General features: G+C 41.3%; 1 protein-coding gene across 3 annotated transcripts in view; it reads right to left on the bottom strand.

The window, feature by feature from the left end:
* PRKG1 (protein kinase cGMP-dependent 1) overlaps positions 1-25,187 on the bottom strand; it is a 1,157,800-nt gene that overhangs the window by 301,322 nt on the left and 831,291 nt on the right. For all 3 annotated transcript variants that reach the window (XM_084764176.1, XM_084764175.1, XM_084764177.1), the window contains one exon: positions 2,192-2,255. In XM_084764176.1, coding sequence (XP_084620302.1) covers positions 2,192-2,255 — 64 coding nt within the window. The remainder of the gene's footprint in view (positions 1-2,191; positions 2,256-25,187) is intronic.

Genomic DNA, 25,187 nt, shown 5'->3' with positions numbered 1-25,187 from the left:
TGAGACTCCTGTTTGTGTGGGGGATGTTCAGTGAAGATTAGTTGAATAAAAGAGGACATGGGTGAACAGCCTGCCCTGGGATGTCACCTTGTCTATGTCGTCTGTTTCTCGAGTTTCCCCTGGGCTGCTGAATAACCTTCCAAATTTTTCAATTCTTCTATCTTCCTCGCCTTCATCCTCATCCTCATCTTCCTTATGCTTTAGTTTTTAATCTGTTGGCACATGGCCTGACACTGTAGCCTTGGATAACCTTGAATTTACCACTCCAAGGCTGTCTTCAAATTCAAATTTTTCCTGATTATATGTCTCTGTTCTGGAATAGGCAGGAACCACCATACTCAATGAGGAATTTATTTGATTCTCATCTATACAAGACAGAGAAAGAACACACGGCTTTCATCATGCTTCGCAACTGCTCTGTAACGGAGCACCAACCATCCCATCATTTTTTTGTGTGTGTATTTCTTATTTCCTGAGAGGGATTTAAACTGATTTCCCTGGATGTCCTACTTGAGCTGTAATATCCTGCTTTAGCGGTCTGCATCATCTCCACCAGTAACTGTTCCAGGAGCCCCATTAATGTATCTGCGCTTCCTTAACAAAATGCAACAGATTTCTTAATTTTTCATCGAGAATCAAAACTTGTATGTCCACTACCTGCAGAGGACAGTGTCAACCACTAAAATGGAGACCGGACAGAAAAGCAAGAAAAATTAAACAGACACGAGAAAGAAACAAAGCCTGTCACATTCCTGGATCCAGCTTAAATTGTTCACTGGCTAGAAGTCAAGAGTTTCAATGCAACTAACAAAAATTACAGTGAATATTGTTTGCATATAAAATATTTTTTTCAGAAGTTCTGCAGAGTATAAAAAGAGCTAATAAGCCATGCTTAAGTCCAAAACAAATGTGACCTTTGAGTTTAACCTTACTTTTTTCTCATCTACAAATCTGCATTTTTCTGAGAAAATTTCACAACAAGGTTAAGAAGCATATTTATTGTCTAAGCTTATGTCCTCACCTCTTTTTGACCCATGTTTAGAGTAAGAATTCCTTTGGCCTTTTCTGACTTAATGTTTTTTGTTTAATCCACTGCCCTGTCTCACCTTAAACTTGTGTAACACCCATAAGCTTCCATCTAGTCAGTCCTTTTTACAAAAAAAAAATTATTCAGTTAAAAATAAACATATTAAAACATTATTACATAGTCTTTTCTATTTAGAGATAGTTTATAGCCTTTGAAAACTGCAATCCAAAAGCCCCCAAAGGCCCAACACACCCTTTTGCCTTGCCATGCCTTGGGTGTACGCTGCTTTCCCCTTCCTCTCCTCCCTCTCCTCCACACTTTCCTTCTCTTTCTCCTTTCTTTTCTTCTTTATGGTTTTTAGAGACAGGGTCTTACACACCAATCTAGCCCAGAACTCACTATGTAGCCAAGGATGAATTGGAACGACTCATCTTCCTGCCTCTGCCTCCTGAATGCTGGGTCACAGGAATTTGCCATTGTGCATGGCTTATCCTGAAGTTAGAGTCTCCGCTGTCAATCAAGACCCAGAAGCATCTAGATGGAGGAGCTCAGTTATGCAGGAAGAACACAGTCAGCGAGGGAACAGGATGCTTTAAATCCTGTGCAGAGGTTCTCAGTGTGGGTGGAAGAAGTTCCTTTCCTTTCTAAGAAGGGTCTCTGTGGGCCATGTGGAGCCCCACTCCACTTTCTCCTCGTCCTCACCACCACGGCTTCCATGGGGGTCAAAAGAAAAGCATTCCACATTCGAGCATAAACTTATATGTGCAAAATACACACAGATGCTTAGAATATATGGACCCAACTACTAATTCTCCTTATAAAGTTGTTAATCTCAGGATAACAACAACTATGATTAATTGAAGTAAGAAGAAAAATGTCAGCGTATTATTCACAGGTGTCAAAGTAACATTATATTTACTAGAGTATGATGTTGTCTGCCCTTGTAACTGATGCACCTCTGTCTAGTTGTATATAAGGTTTGGTTGTGCTAAGCTGCTTTTAATTTGAAGTCAAACCTATAGCTCATCCTGGAGATGGGGACAAATCGGCAAGGTCTCTTGGCAGATTCTGACTTGTCATCAAAGAGCTGAGAGAGAAAGCAACACAGCCTGTGTGTGCAGTCTGGGTTCCATCTCAAGATGCCCAAAGGATCAAAACAATTACCTCTTCGAGGACATCAGCCAGCTTGCTGAGGATCTCATCAGGAAGGCTCTGGAATGTTGGAACACTGGAAAACAAAGCAGAGAGTGATGCTGAACACCTGCATGGCAGCTTAATGCAACAAATACATCTGCGGGACAAATGCAAGTGCATTTCATGATTAAGAACCTACATAGAATGATCGCATGATTTAAGGAATCACTGCAGTGTGTTTCATGTCTAGCAAGGGGAAGGTATATGTCCTCATCCGGGTCTCTATGGCTGTGATGAACACCACAAACAAAAGCAAGTTAGGGAGCAAAGGGTTTATTTGGCTTATACTTCCATGTCACTGTTCATTGTTGGAGTAAGTTTGGACAGAGAATCAAACAGAGAAGGGAGGCAGGAGCTGCTGCAGAGGTCAGAGAGGGATGCTGCTTGCTGCCTTGCTCATCATGGTTTGCTCAGCCCGCTTCCTTAAAAAACCCAGGACCACAAGCCCAGGGAAGGCTCTACCCACAATGGATTGAACCCTCCTCCATCAATCACTAATTAGGAAAATGCTCTACAGGCCTCCTTGCAGCCCAGTTTTATGGAGGCATTTTCTTAATTGAGGTTCCTTCCTCTCAGAAGACTCTAATGTGTGTCAAGTTGACATCAAACTAGACAGAACCACTGACCCCTTGTCAACTTGACACACAATCACGTGACTGTCAAGCCACGACTTTCCTTTCTTACTCACCCTCAAGATCACAAATTAATATAAACATCACAATATAAAACATTTTACAAACTTAAAAAGTCCTTACAAATTTAAATACTTTAAAAGTTCAATCTCTTTTTTAAAAATCTTTTTTAAAATTGTAAGTCTCTCAACTGTGGGCTCCTATAAAATAAAAGATAAATTAAACTTTCTTATTTCAAGAGAGAAGAATCGGGGTATAATAATAATCAAATCAAAACAAAACTGAACTCCAACTTGCAAATTACTTTAGTGTTTAATGTCTGGGTTCCACTCATGATCTTCTGGAATCCTCCAAACGATGTGGGTCATTTCTCTGGCCACCTTCTGCAGCACACACAGCTTGTCCTTTAGGCTCCCGCTGGCTCTATTCCACTACTACCGCTGCTCTTGGTGGTCATCCCAGGGCACTGACATCTCTAAAATGATGCAATAGGGCTGCAGTTTCACCAATAGCCTCTCCTGGGCTCTCTTTAGGGGTTTTACCCTGCCACATAGTGCCAAGCCTCAGTTGCTCTCCATGACCCCTTTGTGCCGTGGGTGATGCTCACACTACCAAGTTAAGCTGCCAGCACAGGGAGCAACCTTGGCCAGCTCCTCGGGAACACAGCTTCTGTGTGGTGACCTTGAAGAAACACTGCCCAAAAGTCTTCACCTCAACAGTGCTGCTCTCTCCTTAATTGCAGCTGATTCTTTAGCCCCAGCTACCGGTATCCATTATCCACAGAAGCAAAGATTTTACTTTAGTGGTTCTGGTCTCTTGTTAACCCAAGCTGATTCGTCAATTCCTACTGAGCAGACACCACAGATGCTTCACACAAATGGCCTGGTAGATTCTTTGTTTCCCACGGAAAGTTCACAAGCCAGGCCACCATCTTACTCCTCTCAACATTCGTGTCTTCCAAGCTCCTACAGAACATCCTACTGAGTTCTCAATAGTCAGTGACTTTCCTAGCCCAAAACTCCAAAGTCCTTTCCCATTCCTCTCAAAAGCAACATGGTCATGTCTGTCACAGCAATACCCTACTCTCTGCTATCAATTTCCATCCTAGCCAGCGTCTCTATTGCTGTGATAAACATGACACCTAAAAGCAATTGGGGAGAAAAGAGTTTGTTTGACTTACATTTCATATCTCAGTCCATCTTTTAGAAAGTTGGGGCAGGAACATGGAGACAGGAGCTATGTAGAGGCCGTGGAAGGATGTTGCTTACTGGCTTGCAGACATGGCTTGCTCAGCTTGACTTCTAATAGAACCTAGGACCACCAGCCTAGAGATGCACCACCCACAATGGGTTGGGCCCTCCTCCATCAACCACTAATTAAGAAAATGCCGAACAGGCTTGTGATCAACAACTAGATCATCTTTCTGGAGGCACTTTCTCAATCCAGGTTCTCTCCTCTCTAATGGCTCTAGCTTATCTCAAGTTGATACGAAGCTAGACACAGTATGTTGCAAATAAGAGCTTAGAGTTTGGACATTGGACACTACAGGTCAATAATCTGCACTTGGGTTATTTATGTAACTTTGAGGGCCTCAACCATGATGGGAGATAACCTCTCTCTCTCTCTCTCTCTCTCTCTCTCTCTCTCTCTCTCTCTCTCTCTCTCTCTCTCCCATCTCTCCCTCTCTCTGTCTCTGTCTCTCTCCCTACACCCCCCCATCTCTTTTTACCAGATTTCACCCAGTTCCACCTCCTTTTCCCAGGTTCTCCAATGTACACAAGTTTCTCTGTAATAGGTCCCGCCCACCCTTTAAAATACTTTAATTGATGATTGATTATGACCTGAAGCATTCTTCAACAGCTGTTTTCCTCAGCCCCTCCCCAACCAAGCCAGGCTCTCCTATCATGATTCTTTTCTGTTTTTCTTTAGTTCAAAGTCTTGGTGGTTCTAACGTAGGACATACTAGACAGACGCACTTGCCTCCCAGAGACACCCAACCCCTTAGCACCCTTAGTATAACTGTAATTAGATATCTGTTCTTGATGGCATGTGTTTACTGGTAGAATAAAAACACATGACAACAATATGTGACGTGAGTGTGAGTCATAACTCATCAGCTCAGCAGCATTTGTTGAGTGAAGCTATGGAGGCACTGACTGAAAGGCTCCATAAGGCAGTGATAAGAGATCAATTCTGAGGTGTTCTAACTTGCAGGAAGGGATGACTACAAAACCCGATTAACTGATTAGAAGCTCAATGACACGGACAGGCTGGGACATTTCGAGTCCAGGGCTAAATCATCCTAGCGCGCCTTCAGCACTTCTAATCACCATCTCTGTATGTGATCTGACATCTTGGTGACTTTTAGTTAAATCCTGCACAATGCAAAAAATGCAGCCCTGGTTTCCACCAACTGAAGGGCTAGACATTCTGTCAAATAGCATCTGGAGCCCACACACATGTCATCTGCTTTGCCACAGCCCACCTACCTGAGGTGCCCATCAACAAAGGTAACAAAATGACCGCCTCATTAGAAGATGATAGTTGGAGAACCCAAAGCTGTGTCTAGTGCCATGGCCACTCATAGGTGCCCCCAGAATAAGCCGTCTCGTTTGTTTCTTTGAGGACAGAGGTCTTTCCTTCTTTGACACTTTATGACAAAGGGCTAGTGGACAGGAAAAGGACAAGGGGTGGCCACAGCTAGATACCCAAAGAATAAGACAATTTTATGTTTTGGAATGAATGTTAAAGCTTTAAACCTCCTCAGAGACAGATACTAGTATTATTGGTCCCTTGTTTCCATGTGAACTTGGTCAACTATTTATCCAAGCAAACCAGTTTAGGGTGCACCATTGCTTGTCCCTGGGGACTACCTTCCCAACCCTTCCCATCCCAGCTCTCGAGTTACTCTGCCTTCTCGGCACAATCGAGCCTAAATCTTCTACAAAATTTACAAAAGGTGCTGTAAACTCTGCCCCTGTGCAAGGGCATTTTGAGTTGCTACTTTGCCTTGCTCCTGATCATTGCAGGAAACGGTCCTACAACCCAGACCTTTGTTTTTCTGGCTAGCATCCATGGGCTTCAATAAACCCTTTTATTTTCGAAGCTTCCTCCATTATAAGGGTTTTGCTTTGAGAAAATGTACTGAGATTATTCAGGCTACAACTAAGACTCCCACGACTGTGATGCAAATGTGTGTCCCCTTCATCTTACCCAGTTCTCGATTCTTCCCATGAAACAGCAAGTGAAATTATTGAATGATGTCAAAGGTACAAACTGAAAAACAACTTTTTTTTTTTTTGAGGCAGGGTCTCACACTGTATCCTGGGCTGGCCTTGAACTCATGACAATCCACCTACCTCAGCCTCCCAACCACTACCCTTACTATCATGCACAACCACACTCAACCCAAAGATCATTTATATGCGAACTAATAAATGATAAACTAAAGCTCATTAAACAACGTATATTTCCTGAGAAGTCGAATGAAAACACCAGTTGGGATCTAGGATGAAAATCCCATTTACTCGGGTTTCGGTGCTTGAGTAAAGAGACTACAAACGAGGGTGCACACATTCCTGCGTCTCATAGCTGATTTATAGCACAACTTCAAATGGATGAGAGCGGTGCAATGAAACAAGCAGGAACGGTCTGCTGTTAATATGTCACTCTAATCCGCATTACTTAGGGCAAAGCCTATTGATAAATTTCCAGGGTCTACGTGAAGGTGTAGCAATTCATCCAGGACCACCTGTTCCAGCCAGGCTTATGGCCCTGGTCTGAGCCAGGTGGGTTTTAATTTCCAAACGGCAATCAATTTCAACAGCTGGGAGGGACAGATGAGGATGGCACAGGTGGTTCTCAACCTGTGGGTTGAGGCCGGGCAGTTGGGGCGGGGGTTGGGGGGAGGGGGGAGTTGAGGGAGGAGGGGGAGGGGGAGGGGGGAGAGGACAGGCGGAATCTCAAATCAGGTATTTACATTAGGATTCACAACAGTAGCAAAATTGCAGTTATGAAGTAGCAACAAAATAATTTTACAGTGGGGGGGGGGGGCGGGGTCACCACAACATGAGGAACTGTTTTAAAGGGTGGCAGTGGCAAGACCGCTGAGGACCACTGAACTAGAGGCAGCCAGTTCCCCTAGTTCTGCCAGTTGAAAAATCCTCCCATTCCTTGTTCTTCTGAAGAACTTTACTTCAACTCCTGAATTGTTAGATTAGTTAGGATTTCTACCGCATTGAGTATTTGTGGAAAATACATACTACAACTGAGTTTTACGATTGGACGCCGTCTTAAAAACGCCTGTTACTTCTACGGGACCCCTTCTAGTTAAATATAGGCTCTATGCAAAAAAACATGCTATATTTTCAATGCCAGGAGAGCGTGAGGAAAAAAAAAAAGTAATTCCTTGACTATGCAGCACATTAAATGAACCCAAAAATTGTCTGGAGTAAGGAGGCCATTTTTTATTTATTGTATTTTATAATTTTAAATGTTTTGAAACACTGGGCTGGAGCTGTAGGTTTAGTTCAGAGGAAGAGCACTTATGTCATGGACACAAGGGCCTGGTTCCATCCCCAGCGCAGAACAGTCACACAAACAACTGTGCAGCATCTATTAATACAAATGAAGAGGAACGAAATGAAGGAAAACACACTAGGAAGTGAACAGCAACGGGGCTGGACAGATGGCTCAGCAGGTATCGACACTTGCTGTGTAACCATGCGGTTCAGAGCTCAGATCCCAGCCCCTACTTCTGTAATCCCAGCATCTGCATGTGTAATGCCAGCACCACTGCAGCTGCAGTGGGGAGAGAAAAAACACTAGCTGCTGGGCCTCGCTGGCTGATTGTTTAACTGGGCACCAGCTCCAGGTTCAGAGAGACCTTGCCTTAAGGGAATAAGATGGATGGTGATAGAAAAGGGCATGAGAAGCTTTCCTCTGTCCTCCAAGAGCCGATACACCCACCCCCACACACAGTCACACACACACACACACACACGCACACACACACACACACACACACACCATACTCAAGCATGAAAAATATAAGAAATGACCTGTAGCCTCTGGTTCGTTTCTGGACTTAAAATGAAAATCATTCCGTAACAACAACAACAACAACAAAATAGTGAGTTCATCCTTATTAGTGACTCGGAAAACACTCTGTTCCTTAAAATTCTAAGAGCTATTGTTCTTTAAACACCAGATAAGTTCTATCTGTAACTAATCTGCTTTCTAAGAATTATCTGTCTGCCAGTACTTTGAACTCCACAAACAAAACAACCGAAGATAGTTTAAAATTCTACCCTGAAAAGAGATGAATTTTCTCAAATGCATCAAAGGACAGCAATTGAGAGTCCAATAATTTGGGTGAATAGTAATTCAAGATAGGGCTTTCTCATTTGAAAAGCTGAAGGCAACCCATTAAGAGAACAAACTTGCATGCGGAATGCTCAACACTAGAGAAGAATATTTTATGGCTAAAATAATGTGTTATAACAATTTTCATGTTAATTGCAAGTAATTCCTACAGATGTGTCTGTCGGATATCCTGGTTCCTAAGGACCTGCACTGGGCTTCAAGGAAGAAACCACATTATTTCACTGCAATATAACAGAGATGATTAAATGTGTTGCTTTTCTATTTGTTTTTTTTTTTTTTCATTGAATGAAGCAGAGGCTTGGAATCTGTAATGACAGATGATAGAAGATGAGATTTGAATGTTATTTTTTTTATTTGCCAGGCACTACTTGGCTAAGGGTTTTATAGATAACATGAATTTCATTTTTACAACAACCTTATCACCAGCCCATTATAACCATCCATTTTTCAGATAAGTGCAACAACCTTGAGAGGTTGTCTAAGGTCATATCACACAACAACTGAAGAGAAAAAAAAAAGCATAAAAATTTCCGTTTAGCTGGATGCGGGGCTCATCAGCAGCTCACTGAGATATGTAATTTACAGGGAGAATACCAGAGAGTGGCTTTCCGAATAGTGCTTTGCCAGCGGGGTGCCATGATATGTACCAGTCACCCAACATTCAGAGACTAAGGCAAAAAGATCACCATGAGTGTGAAGGAAGCCTGATCTATACGGTAAGCGTCAGCCCAGGCTAGCCGACCTCCAGTGAAATCTTGTCTGGAAAAAAAAAAAAATCCTAGCATACTAGCCTTTTAGATAATGACCTACAAATACTCAGTAATGCCATTGATTATGTGATTTAGCTATTTTTCTACTTTTTCTTATGAAAAATATCATATAAATTGTAAAGGAGAAAGAATTAAGAATTTCCTGGTTTTATCAGTATGAGAATCAATCGCTTGTTAACGCTACACCATTCTTACATTATTACTTTTTATTTCTGCATATATGCACAGTAAGCTACAGATGAATGTAACTGGAGAAGCATCGGAGATTATGTTTCAGATTTCAAAAATCTCCTCACTAATACTTCAGCAGCTATCTCATAAAAACAGAGGCTGGAAGATCTTGGGTTTAAAGCCAGCCTGAGATATATATAAAAAAAAAATTAAATTTAAGTTTTATAAAAAGACAGCGTCTCAAACAAATCAAAAGGAGAAGGGACATGGAGGGCTTCCCAAATAACCTTGATATCACTATTATACAGGACAAAATTAAATTAATAATATCACTACAGATATTATACATTGTTTAAGAATATCTTTTTTAGCCGGGCAGTGGTGGCGCATGCCTTTAATCCCAGCACTTGGAAGGCAGAGGCAGGCAGACCTCTGTGACTTCAAGGCCAGCCTGGTCTACAAAGTGAGTCCAGGACAGCCAAGGCCACACAGAGAAACACACACACACACACACAAAAGAATATCTTTTTTCATTTGGATTCTTAAGATTTATTTTTGTCTTATGTTTCTGGGTATTTTGCCTGTAGGTGTGTCTGTGCACCAAGGCTAGAAGAGGACATTAGATCCTCTGGAACTGGCATTACAAATGGCTGTTAGCTGCCATGTGTGTGCTAGGAATTGAACATGGGTCCTCTGAAGGAATAACCAGTGTTCTTAGCCCCTGAGCAATCGTTCCAGCCTCTATTAATTGGTTATATTTTTATTTTATATTTCCAAGGGCAAGACAGATGGCTCAGAGGTTAAGCATGCATACCTTTCTTATAGAGGACCAGGATTGGGCTTCCAGTACCCACATCAGGTGGCTCACAACCATCTCTAACTCCAGCTCCAGGGGGTCCAGTGCCCTCTGCTGGCCTCCGCAGGCACCTGCACACATTCTTGCACATACTGTCGCAAAGACACATGTATATACACATAATTAAAATAAAATAAGTCTTAAAATGAATTTTTTTTTAGAATTTACTTTCAAAGAAGACACTGCTACCGTCTGGACACTGCCTTTGGCTACCGTGTCCCATCAGTCTCCTGTTGTATGCCAACTTTCCTACTCTTTACTTTAGGACATTGGTGTTTTGAAGAGTTGGAAGAGGTGTAAAAAGAGATGTCCAATAAACCTAAGTAGTCTTTGGGAGTTTATTTCTAACACCCAACTCCATTAATAATGGAGAAGCTAAGAACAAATAATTATATTACAACTATGCAGGAACACATAGAGAATATTAATTATATGCAATATTGAACAACTATATAGAGAGATATAGTTCCTAAGGTGTGGCCCCAGCAGTCCTTCAAATTTTCAAGGTTAGCAGTCAAAGCTACAGCTGCTACCGTAATGGGTTTAAGCTATATTTTGCTGTTTTAACTCTTATTCCTGTACATTACAAACAGTGAAGTTATCTAAGGGCTATCTGACATATGATATTATTGTCACTTATCATCATCAAATGTCATATCTACATTTAATGGCTAGTAGTGTGTATCCTTGCATATTCTTGTACATACGTGCATATCTGTATGTATGTATTGGTGTGTGGGGGGGGGAGTGGGTTGTGTTAAGGACCTGATAGATTCCAGCAAAGAGGTCAGAGTGCCTGAATTTTACTGTGCATGGAAAAATACAATGGCAGCAGATAAAGAAGTGCAGGTAGCAATGCCACAGGTAGTAGGGAACTAAGTAGAAATTTAGTTGAAACTTAAGTTTCTTGTGAACTCCGGTAAAGATTTAATATGAGTAAAACGTGAAGTCACTGCAGCAATTTGAACCATGGTAACTTTATATTACTTAAATACTGATGAAACTATCCAAATAGCTCTATAGAGAATAAGTTACAAAGGCACACAGATAGGAGCCGGGAGACCAGATAGCCACTCTGCGGCACGGCAGGTGATAGAGGATGGGGCAGGGTAGAAGCCAGTGCTGGTGGTGAGACGTCCTTGGGCTCTGTGCTACGTTTTTGAATGTAGAAGCCCCATGGATGCGAGTTGTGAGACAGGACTGGTGGCAAAGGTGTCTCTTTGGGATGGAAAGGAGGGACCATTGGAAAAAAGTTGAGATTCCTTTATATCGACAGTATAAGCAAGTTTAAAACCCTACTTAGTACAAAATAGTTTTAGTTTAACGAAAGGTAATATATGTTTGTTTTTCTTTATTATTGTTGTTGTTATTTTGCACTGTTTGGGATGAAACCAGAGTAGAAAAATCTCTCCCAGACCTGCTCTCACTATATAGGTCAGGCTAGTCTGGAATTTATAATCCCTTTGCCTCAGCAAGAGCTGGAATTACAGACATGCACCACTAGGCCTGGCCATCAAATAAAGTGTTGAGCATGCTGGTCTGTTCCTATAATAAATATCCTGGAGAGATAGAGACAGGAGGATCAGTAACTCAAGGCCAACCTGGGCTATTTAAGATCCTGTCTGAAAAATAATGTACCTACCAACATGTCTACCTGCCTGCCTGCTTTCCTACCCGCCTGCCCACCTGCCTGCCTGCCTACCAAACAGTATTAGATTACACCACATATTTATAAAGCAAAGACTCTCTAAAATTGTTTGAAAACAGTTTAGTAATGCATCCAATATAGAACAAACCATACATAATTATAGTAATATATTAGGAATATTATTTTCTTAGGGCAGCACTTGGATAATTGGAGTCTTTTTACTCTGTCATAAGAAATCAATTCTGAATCAAATTTAATCCTGCAAATATAGACAAGTATTATTTACATGACAGTAATCTAAAGAATTAAAGGAAAAATCTTTGACTTACCAGATAAATAAATTTGTGTGGGTGAAATATTAGAAAATTGAGTAGAGAGGTGGGAAGAAAATGAGGCCCTCTAAATCAACACGAGCAAAGCTATATGAATTCACAGTGAAGTACATGCACAGGGCCTGCCCAGGGCTACACCAGGTCGGATATATATGTATATTTACACACACACACACTTCTTTCTTTGCTCTGCCTTTTCCAACTTTGATGTGACAATTCTTGTTTTATTTTATATTTTATTTTCATTTTGTTATATTTTATTATCTTCTCATAAATAATCTTCTCATAGCTTATCTTCTCACATGTTCTTTTCTAATGAGAAAACAGAAAGGAGTGGATTCAGATGGGAGGAGCCTGGGGAAGGGACTAGGAGGAGTGGAGGAAGGAGAACGTGTAGTCAGGATATAATATGTGAGAACATAATCTATTTTCAATAAAGGGGAGAGTAGCGAGGTGGGAAGATGGTGGAGGAGAAGGATATGATCAAAATGTATTATAAAATTTTTTAATTATTTTTTTTAAAGACAAAAATATTAAAGTAAGACTCATTTTTAACAGTATAGTTATCTGGTCATTCCTCTTAGTAACACCATTAAAAATATCCTCCTCCAGGAGAGCTGGTAGGCTAACCAGCACAGCTACGACCCATGCCCAGATCCAGGGCTTTGAGTTGGCCCATCCCAACATCTACGCCATCTAAGAACTGCTGAAGCATTTGAACCGATCAGTCCTGCAGAACGGAAGTTGTAGGACCCCCATGATACAAGCCAACAACAGAATATCCAGGAGGAGTCCAGGCGAGGATCCAGTATCGATAGTGTGTCATAACCCAGAGACCTCTAACCAGACCCATCACTCATTGTAATTTGGAAGCAAAGATGTGTAGACCAAAGGGTATACTGTGTGACACACTACAGCTTCGACAGCAAGATTTTGTTTTGTTTTGTTTTCTTTTTTGTTTTCTTTGTGCAGGGGGTGGGGGGTGGGGGGTGGGGGGGGTGGAGGGGGAAGTGATGAGGGCAGAGGGTAAGTAAGGAAAGGTGGTGAGACAAGTGGGGTTGGGAGGTATGGTGTGAAAATTCACAAAGAATCAATGAAAAGTTTTTTTAAAAAAATCCTGTTCCAGATATGCATTTCCCCTCATTCCTCACTGTTACTGTTCTTCTGGCTTAACTTACCAGTTGCTGAAATCGCAGATATGCGCCACCACACCTGGCTGCTCCGTATATACTTGTCCCTTACCTGGATGACTTGGCACTAATCCCAGCTCAGTGTGTTATGAGAGAGCCCTATAACTGATCTTTCTTTCAGACTCCCTTTCTCTACATCTCAGTCCAATCTACTCTGCACACTGCTGTGAACTTTTGCTCTTTCTCTAACGATGCGCCTTTATCAGACAGTGGTCCTAACCCTTTAATAGCTGCTCTTATCTTACTAGAGTATGAGAAGCTGATGGGTGCTCTGCATGAAAGTACTTCAGACAAAGCAAGCCGGTATGGAGATAGGAGATTCGCTCTTATTATCTGTGTGGTCAAGTGTAAATTCTTTACGTTGGATAATGGTATACAGGGTAAGCATATAGGCTTTGGAATCAAAAGAAATCAGATTCAACTAGGGTCTGTGACTCGCTGTTCATTATGCCTTCAGCAAATTAACATCCTTAAACTTTAGCTACCTTTCCAAACGGGGGCGATGCACCCAGCACATAGGATTATGGTGAATCTGAGAATTATAACAAACCACCTACTTCAGTATATCACATGCACATATTGTTCTAGTTTTGTGTCTGTTACTATGACAACATGTCCTGACCAAATGCAACTTAGTTGGAGGAGAGGCTTATTTGGCTTCAAATACCAGGTTCTTGTCTGTTGCAGGAACAGTCTATTACTCTATCAAGGTAAGAACTCAAGGCATCATGTCTACTTCAAGAGCAGAGAGAAAAATAAATACATAAATCTTTGCTTGCTGATGCCCAGCTAGCTCTCTTCACTCTTAAAAAACTCAGAGGCCAAACCATGAAATGGGGTCACCCATATTCAGATGGGTCTTCTCACCTCAGTGTATAATCAGACAACCCCCACAGAGCTGCTCATAGACCAACCTGCTCTGGATAATTCCTCAGGGGAGACTCTTCCCAAGTAATTCCAGGCTGTGGCAAATTGAGACTTAAATCCAACTATCACACAAACACATGGACACATTATTGAAGATGTTCAACAATTAACACATGTCTAATGTGTCAGACATGAATCCCAGACTAAATAGGTTGAGGATAAAATCCCTTTAGCAGAGTGTTTTGCTAGCTTATACATGGTCCTGGGTATGGTCCCCAGTACCGCCCAAACTGGGAAATGTTGGTTTATGCTGTATATTTCAGCACCAATGAGACAGAGGCACAAGAACTAGAAGTTGAAGGTCATTCTCAGCTACATGTGGAGTCTGAGGCTAGCCTGAGCTAGAGATCTTGTACCATAAAAAATGTGATGAAAATATCTATTTTATTAAATTTCATTCCTTTTTCTCTTTCCTCTTCCCTCCCTTTTGTCTCTTCCCTCTTTATCTTCCTATCCCTCATCCCCTCCCCTCTCTTTTGTTCCCTTCCTCCCTTCTCTCTTCCTCTTTCAACAAACTCTTGCTATGTTGCCATGCTGGCCTTGAACTCACAATGATACTCCTACCTCAGCCTGTTCCATGCTGTTCTATGCCATCCCTAGTTTTACTTATTTTCTAGTCACATTATATTTAATACAGGCTATCAATTCTTCTTTTGCAGTGAGATTAATTACATGCATTGTTTATCTCTTAACACACTTTGAAGCCATTTCATGCCTTGGAAGTAGGAAGTACTCTCTCTTTCCCTTGATATCCAGAACACAAAGGACCCTTGCATTTCACTGACTCTCTGCTTTTGTGCACCCAGACGAGGAAGGCCACAGCTGCTTAGGCTCAGAACCCTGTTGCTTCCAGCTGTCTTCCCTAGAAAATGCCACCCAGAGAAAGTCACTGAGTTCACTTACTACTGTTGTGATCAAAGTCAGCTTGAGGAGAAATGAGTTCATTTGGTTTACAAGTTATAGTCCACGTTCAAGTATGCCCAGGGGTCCTACTGCCCAGAGGAGGCCGAGTCCTCCCACATTAATCATTAATAAAAAAAAATGCTTCCCAGATACACCCACAGGCCAACAGAATGGAGGCAATTTTTCAATTGAGACTTTGGTTTGTGTCACATTGTCAAAAACTAAACAGCACAGCTACTGTTGGAGAAATGTCCAGAAGGAAGCCTCCTCTTCCTCTGTTAGACCACAAATACCCTTTCTCAAGTGAAGTTAGGCTTCTTAAGCTGTTAAGAGGAACTTTTGCTACCTGAAGGTTTAGGTAATAACAAAGAAATCTGAGACCAGAGAATGGAACGAAGAAGTTCACCGTATACAGAACAGGAAGAATATAAGGAATTGCTCCAATCACATGCTTCAGTAGACTGCTCTCTAGCACTTGGCTCTCTGGCTCCCATTACAACCAACTTCTATCCTCCACGTGCAGCATCCTCTGAACGTACTACAGCTGTTTGACCAACACACAAGGCCAGTAAGCAACTGACAAGGAAGAAGGCGTGGAAAAACTAGAGCAGATGGGAGAGTGAGCTCAAGGCTGACCATCAGAAAACTTTAGAGTCCTGACTCACGATCTAGAAGGAGCTGGCTAAGGTAAGGCCTGTTGATTTTTCACCACAGAGATGGAAATACATCTACAAGATATAACAATCATTCCATAAGAGATCGTGAAAATTTAAATGGCTAAAAAAGAAGTAGAAATCTTTTATTCCTGCAACACTTATTTAGAAGAGTTATAGTCCCTTTTGGTGGACATCTTCTACTCTGCTACTAACAATAGGTCGTATTATGCAGCGAAAAGGCAAGTCATTCTAGCTCACTAAAATCCTGTAGTTTTAATCTCTAATGCAGAAACAATAAATCTGGATCAAGCAATCTCAAACAGCTGCTATCAAATAACCCAAGAGAATATAAATGTATTGCTTTATATTTAAAGCACTCTACATAATCACCAACTTATTTGTAAAAGCAATGGCAATCCTAAAACTACTCCCATAAAAACCACCTTCTAAAATAGCACTTTCAACTAGAAAGAAGCTTTCAGACCTGATTTTAATGTAATTGAATCCAACCTTTTATGTATATGCTTATGTTTATATATGTCCATGTGTATATACATGGGTACATCTATTATGTGTACATACATATGGAGGCCAGAGATTAATGTTGGGTACTTTCAATCCTGTTTCTAAAAATAATTTCTTTTATTTCTTGAGATTATAATTTAGCACAATCCCTAGCTACATTCTTAACTTTTGTCCTTATACCCACAGATAAGTGTGGTCCTTACCCCTCATCATGGAAACTTCTCTTTGCAACAGACGGAGGCCATGGAAGGAAACTATAACCCATCAAAAGGCAGAGTTGTGGTACCCAGTCTCAATGGAAACATCTACAAAGAAACTCCTGTAACTAAGGTTCAGAGAACATCACAGAAGAGAGAGTAGAAACATCAGAAGAGCCAGAGGAGCAGGGAGTTTGCTGTGAGATTGTGTTTCCTAGTACTGTTACACGCTACACTCATAAAATCACACCAACATCACTGCCTGGGCATGAGCTTGAAGAAGGACAACAAAACAAACATACTAAAGCAGAGAGGGGAAAGCCCATGAGGCCTCAACCCTACACAAAGAGCCACAGGCAACTAAGGAATACCGGGACTGGGCGTGGGGTGGGTGGTGTGGGCGGGTGCAGATAACCTTTCCCTGGGAAGAGCACACCAATTGGTCACCCATCTTAATTTTTGAGGTAGAGCTTCTCACTGACGCTGGTACCTACAGATTAGGCTAGACTGGCTCAACACTGAACTCAAGGAATCTACCTGTCTCTGGATCCCCAGGGCTGAGATTAAGAAACAGCACCTGGCTTTTTCACGTGGGTACTGGGAGTGCAACTCAGGTCTTCACTCATATACAGGAAGCACTTTCTCCTTGGCTGAGTCATCTCCATAGTCCCTCATTCTGCAGATTTTTCTTGTGTGCGTGTGTTTTTTTTTCCCTGCAACCTCAACTGGTCCTGGCCTTCTACCTTGTTTGTGACAAGATTCCTTTTTGCAGTTATAGTCATTGCCATCACCAGGCTAGCTGCTGAGGCTGGTCCTTTCTCTGCCTGCCATCGCAAGGTAGAAGCTGTGGGATTACAGACACTCTGCCATGGCAGCCTTCTCTGGATTCTAGGGAACTGAACCCGATCCTCATGCTCCCACGGCAAGTGCTTTAGCCATCTCCATAACCCTCTGCAGATTCTTATACAAGATCTTTAGTTCACTGTTTCCAAATGTTTGTCATTGAAAGATGCTAATTCAAACCCCCAGTGGGGTTGGTTTCAAAAAGTTAATGCGTTTTATGCATTCTGATAAATTATGATAAAATACGTATAACATAAAGCGACCATCTTCAATATGTCTAATTATATAGTTCAGTGGTCGTGGTTAAGCAATAGCCCCGTCCCATTGCTCCAACTTCTAGCAACCGCTGTCCTGTTCTCCGTCTCTGGAATTGAATAATGTAGCTTTCTTATGCAAGCAGATACAAGTCGAATGCGTAGAATATTTGGGGCTTTGTATCTGATCTTTGAAATGTGCGTGCATGCGCGCGCGTGTGTGTTTGTGTGTATGTGTGTAATGTGTGAATGTGAGAGGTGCATGTGTATGTGTGTGTGCGTGTATATATATACATGTATATAATGTGTATGTGTGTGAATGTTAGAGGTGCATTTAAGTGTGTGTGTGTGTGTGTGTGTGTGTGTGTGTGTGTGTGAGTGTGTGTGTGTACTAGAAGTCAAAGCTGGGTGTCTTTCTCCTTATGTTTTGATGCAGGGTGTCTAACTGAACCTGGAGCTCACTCACTTGGCTAGATTAGGAGACCAACAATTACAAGGAATCCTCCTGTCTCTGCCTTCTTGGGCAGGATTTGCAGGAGTGGGTGACAGCATCTGGATTTTTAAGGGGGTTACCATGAGTGCTGATGCTTACTTAGTAAACCCCTTACTGACTGAGCGCTTTCATTAGCCCCTGCTCCGGATGTTTGGCTGCTGTTGCCATTGTTGTTTGCTGAGACAGTTTTTCAGTGTAGCACAGCCTGGCCTTGAAATCGAGATCCCCTGCCTCTGCCTCCTGCGTGCTGAGGTGACAGGTGTATACTGGCACACCTGGATAAGCCTTTATGTCTTAATTATTTCATTCCATGTGACTTCAGGGTTGATTTATGTCGCTCAGCACGGGAGACAGGGTCTCTCATGTAGCACGGATTTGCCTCAGGTTCATTAAGTAACCAACAATGATCTTGAACTCTCGCCTCCACTTCCCAGGTGCTGGGATTATAGGCATAGACTACCACATCTGGATCTTAATGCGTCTTTTAATCTATCGAGATGATTTTAATATGCAGTCAGCCTGCCTGCCTTATCAGTCGATGATTTTTCATTTGATAAGTGGCAATTTAAAATAATTGCTAAAATCACAAAGCTAATCCTGCTTATTTTCTGAAGTGCGGCAAACATACTCAGCCTGCATCATGTCTTAGAATGCTTTGAATTCCCACAAGCTACAGAAACTTCTACAGGAATCAAGGGCAATCTCTTCTTGGAAAAGGTCTTGACAACCTTCTCTTGCTAAGCAAGCATCTGCCTAACTAGCATACACATGGATCAAACCTGTTAGCATATTTGTGTCCTTCCAATAATACACAAATTCATTAGCCGAACTCATTACTGTCTAATGACTAATTAGAGAAACTTTCAGATGAGACACAAAGTTATTCTGAATCCCAGAATCCCCATTTCATACAGCTACAGGCAAGTTATTAAAGCCAAGAAGCTTTCTTCACTGAAAAATTAAAACAACAAAACCCTAGCTTATGGAGCTGCTGTCATTATTAATAAATACAAAACACTTAGTTAAGGGGATGCCATAGGGGAAGCACTCAATTACAGGGACATATAATTTAGCTTGTATAACACTGCACTTAACATAGAGTGTGTCACGTCACAGGTACTTAAAACATGCAAATTAAAGCAAGATGCAAGGAAGCCAAATGCAGGGAAGGAATAATGGTTTGACCCAGGGTCACACAAAGACTTGTACAGTTTGCATGAGGTATGAGAGCACCTACATTGGTGGCTTCTCTCAGGGTGATGAGATTCTGTCTCAAACACTAGGCTTTTGAACCCTCTGCATTCTATCAGGGGGGCTGTACTAGTCAGCCTACAGCAAGAAGCAGCTCTTCAGTTTCAGAATGAATACCTCACGTCCCATCACTCCGTTCTATGTGACATCCCACTTGGGATTGCTCTGGCATCAGGGGAAATGTTCAATGAGGTAATCTTAGTCAATAAGTTCAGGAGAGAAAGGTACTGTTACTGATCAGCTAGCTTACTATTTATTTATTTTATTTATTTATTTATTTATTTATTTATAAACAGGGTCTTGCTGTGTAGCCATGGCCTGCCTGCTACTCACTATGTAGCCCAACCTGATCCTGAGCTCATAAGAGTCTTCTTTAGCCTTCTGAGCGCCAGAGTTACGTGCAACACCAAACCTGATCCAACAGAATCCTCTTATGTCAGGCTGTTTGAAAACACTACGATAGCGTACTTCCCCAAGCAGGGTGCAGGATGCTCCAGTGCAGCTGTCAAATAAGTACCGGGCAGCAAAGCACTTAGCGAACACTCTAGTAAACCAACTAAGAAGCACTTAATAGCATCCGATCCTATGGCTTTTCCGGAAAAGCCACACTGTCCCAGATCTTTGCTATGAAAAAAATCACAGTTTCCTATATCCACATCAAAAGAGAAATAGCGGGGACTTTTATGGCATTTAAACAAATTACATCTGATTGCTACTACAGAAAAGGAGCGCATGACTTTTAATATGTTTAAAAAGTACACTGGTGGCCGTCAGCCTAGAAGGTTCTGCGACCGTTTTCTACCTAATCTTTGGAAACCTAAAAGATGGCTCCTGCCCCCTCCCACCCCAGCCTGAACTCCGCTCTGCAGTGCCGATTGGCACTTGGTACCGTCTGCGTCTTTGCTGTGTGGGGCTGGTGTATACAACGAAGCGGATTTATTATTTCTCATTCCAGCCTGTGACATGCCAGAATCCTCAATTCTTACGGTAAGGAAAGTGCTTGTGGGAATGATGTCTGGTGTCTACACTTCTTGCTCTGTAAACACACTGTCTCCCCAGGCCCTAAAGCCCGTCCCCTGCTTCTTCTGCCGGTCTCTGGGTGCTGGGTCTAACTCTGACCTCCTAGTCCTGCACACGTGTCCGGGATTTCCCATGCCAAGAAGCACTTGTTTAATGTACTCTTGGGGGAAGTTTCTTCTATGATTTTGTTGAATGGAGCCACCTGTACACAGATCCTAGCTCTCCTCCTGATCCTTAATTTATGGTAGTTTTAGAAACCCACACCATGAGAAGCACTATTTTTGACACATATCAGCAGATGAGATGGATTTGATGAATAAATAAGGAGTTTTCTGATTTATAGAATGTGAACCGTTTCTTCACCGCAAGACTTCAGCTACATGCCTTCCTTTGGAAGGAAATCACACTACAAAGAGCGAACCCCAAACCAAAAGGACTGCTTTTCAAACACACTGAATTACATAACTCAATTACTAGGAGATGTTGAGTTGAGTCATCCAGGGACTAAAATTCCAGCCTACCCTGGTTGGAAGTATTGAGGACTTTTTTTTAAGGTAACAAATAGACAACAGCTGCCTTTGTCCTTAAAATAGAGCACATTTCTGCATGACATTTTGTGGATTCCTCCAGACTTTTAAGATGAAGGTCAGCCAACATGCCCTTGGAGAGAGCATCTAGATGTTTCCATTAGCTCTCCTGGTGTGCCCTGGTGTGATTCTGCCATAACAATTACTGAGCTGTGACTGGCTATAATGCATATGCTGCTAGACAGCAACAAACCACTGTCACCAGCCCAGGGCAGATTTTCTAAATCAAATTGTAGTGCATTAGACTCATGCTCACTGTGAATTACCTATTGCTGTTCCCATGATGCCTTGGCAGAACTGAACAGATTCAACAGAGACAACACAGCATGCACATGTGGAGTATTTGGTCTTTGGTGCTTTACAGACAAAAATTTGCCCCAGTCTACTATTGTCTTAAAGTATCCAAGCACAGAATCCAGACCCTTTAGTGTAATGTCTAGCAAACGGCAATTTGCAGTGACAATTTTGACATTTTGGTTTCTTTAAAAACACAGAAATATTATGGGAATATGTTTTCTTTTTTTATCCCAGGTCTGGGGATATGGGGCTCCTAGCAGCTGACTATGATTTGCCCTGTGCTCTGGCTGGGGCATGATTTTGCTAGCTGTAGTAGATACTTTCTGCAATTGTTTGGTATTTGGAATTCTGGGGACTTTTCAGAAGGTATATAAATGCTAAGGCCCCAAGAGGTAGGGTGATTATTGATTGGTTATCTGTTGCTATTTCTTGCTACTGGTTGCTGTTCCTTACCAGTTGCTAAGGAGTCGTGCACAAGAGAGAAATAATAAGAAATTAGATATTCTGAAGCAAAGATCAACCTGACTCCCAAAGAGCTCAATATCCCTAACCAGAAATAAGCAGTCTAGTAATATCAGCTTTTTTTTTTTGACCCCTGACTTCATTCAGGGATCTCTTTTCTTTCCTCTCTATCCTTTTTTCCCTTCAGGAGGAAGAAAATGGGTGGAGAAGGGTAGAATACAGAAGAACCTACGAAGTAGCAGATGCCGACCACAGCAAGTACTCACCATTTGTTGCACAAAGAAAATGCTTTACATTTTAAAATCAACCCAAGAATACTTTATCTTGAGGTAAAAGATTTAATAAAATTATGAGGAATGGAAAGTTGACCTCAGAAAGACTTTCACTGTTGTTACTCGTTTTTAAAATTCTTTTACAGTGTTTTATTTAAACAACAACAACAACAACAAAAGCTTGCAAGTAAAAACATCCACATCGATATTAACCAAAGCCATTGCAACTCGGTGAACTCTACACACTAACAAAGGCATTTGGAGGGAGCCATGTGAGCCGAAATCCCTTGTGCAGGGATTTCAGGTGCGTAGCACTGGGCCTCGCAAAAAGACCTTCAATGATGCTAAAACAGTCTTTTATATGTCAGATTGGCCATAGATATCCACAATAACTTGATAAATAATCTCTGAGCTTGTGTAGAAGTAAATAATCAAGGTATAATATACTGTAATGACATTCTCTTGGGGACATTTATAAACATTTTTTTCTTTTGAATTACTAGGAATTAAACATGGGGTTGCAGTCATGCGAGACAAATATTCTAGCATTGAGCCATACCCCCAGCTCTCTATCTCTATAACAGCTTTTAAAATTACTATTTTTTTTTTGAGAGACAGAATTTTAAAATTCTCTTGTCCTAGTCCCCTAAAGGCTGCGATCAACAGTGTGCATCTCTACCTCTAGCTCTAAGGAATAATTTTTCAATATATTTGCTAATAACTCTTTTCCTGGAATGAGAAAATTTGCCCTTTGCTTTATTTCATCCAATTGATCTCAAATGCATTCTTTATCAATGAAGCCAAGTGTAGTGGTGTATGCATTTGATCCTAGCACTCAGGAGGCAGAAGCAGGAGGATCTCTGTGGGTTCTAGGCCAGTCTGGCCTACAAAGTGATTCCAGGACAGCTAGGGTTCTTGCTACACATGCTCATGCACACACACACACACACACACACACACACACACACACACACACACACAAAACCCTATCCCCAAAAAACAAAACAAAAGTGTAGGAATGCAAATAAGTATTCATACTAAAATACTATATAGTCAATTTAACGAACCTTTTAAAATTTGTCTTGCTATTTATGTTTAAAGGAGTCAATTAAACCATCAAATGTTTGTCTTAATTAACAATTGTGTTTAATGAATAGATATATTGAGATTAAATAGTATTAAATGATGTAGCTGTAAATCTCTAGTATAGACCCTGCTTAGTTACACTATTAGTAAATATTGCTGTCCATGTTGTAAATGATTTTGTGTATACTGTACTTAAGCCATGCATCACCAGAAGGAAACACTAATATGAATTTCCACTGACTGTACTGCTTTGTACAAGAAGAAACATATATAGTGTCTATTGTAGCCCCTCAAAAATGGGAGAATCTTAGCAGGGGAAGATTATTTCTTTTGGCAAAGTATAAATAAGTAAAAGGCTTAAGTACTATTAGCATTTCCTAAATTCAATAAAGAGTGGCTGGTTTAGTAAAATAGTCATTTCAAAGGTCATAAAGTATCTCTGTTTATATAGTGCATGTATAGCACATATTTTATGATGACTTTACCAATAATTAACACCATTAACATCTGTTCAGCACTTACTATCATCCACACATACTGCTAGCTACAGAGCTTATTTAAACCTTAAGAAAACTGATATTCCAAGTTAATACAATACGCTGTGAAATAGACCATTTGTAGATGACTAGACACTGCACGCCCCAACTGTGAGTGTCTGGTATTGGTTTTCTAGTAGGAAGTACAGGACACTTGCCTAACTTTTTATTGAAACCTGACCCTCAGCTTGAATCTGTAGTAGTGACTGAACTGCCTTTACATTAGCAAGCTGAACTGAGACCTCAAGCCACACAACATTAAGATGACGAGAAAGTTTTTTAGGCCTTAATACCTGTCTGATTATTTTATTATTATTATTATTATTCTTTAAGGAAAACAAAGACATAATTCAACCAGTACTTTTTGTTGGGTTCTAAAGTGGTTTAGACTAAGTTCTGGAGTTGATGTTGTGAAGACTGGAGCTTGTAGTTGAGATCCAGACAGATGTACAACACATGCAATGATGGTTTTAATGAATGAATTTTGTTTTGTTTTGTTTTGTTTTGTTTTTGAGACAGGGTCTCTCTGTGTAGCCTTGGCTGTCCTGGACTCACTTTGTAGACCAGACTGACCTGGAACTCACCTGCCTCTGCCTCCTGAGTGCTGGGATTAAAGGTGTGTACCACCACGCCCAGGCCATGAATGAATTTTTGGTCATGACTTCTTTTGTGAATGGCTTTGGCTATAAATACACACAGAGAAATCCCACTCAGACAACTTACTTTATGTGTGAAGTTTCTGATTATATGATCCCATGCTACATTTAGAGAGTTGAAAGAAGAAAAAGTATATATTTTGCTTTCACTAGTTTTCAGATATCGTGGAAAGAGAAAAGGACACAAGAACACAACGTGCAATTGAATCTTGTGAAAGAAGTAATCATGCACCTGGGGTTGGGAGTCACATGACTAGTAAGGGGCAGAAAACATCTAAGGTAAGGAAGAAGAAAGATAAACACAAAACCTGGCTTTAAATCAGACCACGATCCCTACAGATTGGGGAAGGGAAGTGTAGAATGTGTATTAAATGTGGGGACTATGAGTGATCTGACATGCTACAGAACTTGACAAGGGAAGTAGAAGCCCAACAAAGTGAGGAAGTGTCCAAGGATTAAGTTCCACTGTTGTATCTGGTTTGGAGCCAGAACAAAGAATAGAAAACTTATTCATCCAGGTGTGGTGGTAAAAAAAAAAAAAAACTTTAGTCCTAGCATTCAGGAGGTAAGAGTGTGTGGATCTCTGTGATTATAGAGTCAGCCTAGTCTACATAGAATTCAAATCCAGCCAGGACTACATAGTGAGACTGCCTAACAAAAACATATTTTATACACTGTATACCATATGTTTCCAGAGAATTCATTTAAGAAAACCATTCAGCTGGAGAGATAGGTGAGTGGGTAAAGTGCTTGCCAGGCATGCCTTGAGTTGCCGTCACCCACATAAAAGCTAGGTATGACAATGTGGGTCTGGAGACCCCAGTACGTGAGGAAATGGAGCAGAGACATGGAAGATTAGTGGGTCTAGTGGGGTTGCCAGCCTCCCTGAAAAACAGAAATCAGTGAGTTCCGGGTTCAGCAAGAGATGCTGTCTCTCTCAAGGGAACAAACTGGAGAGACACCGAGGAAGCTATGCAACATTCTCCTCTAGGAGCTGCATGTGACACATGGACATGT

The sequence above is a fragment of the Acomys minous genome (assembly GCF_964271855.1).
Source record: "Acomys minous genome assembly, chromosome: 2".
In the NCBI taxonomy this organism is placed as follows: domain Eukaryota; kingdom Metazoa; phylum Chordata; class Mammalia; order Rodentia; family Muridae; genus Acomys; species Acomys minous.
This window is presented reverse-complemented; position numbering and strand designations above follow the sequence as displayed.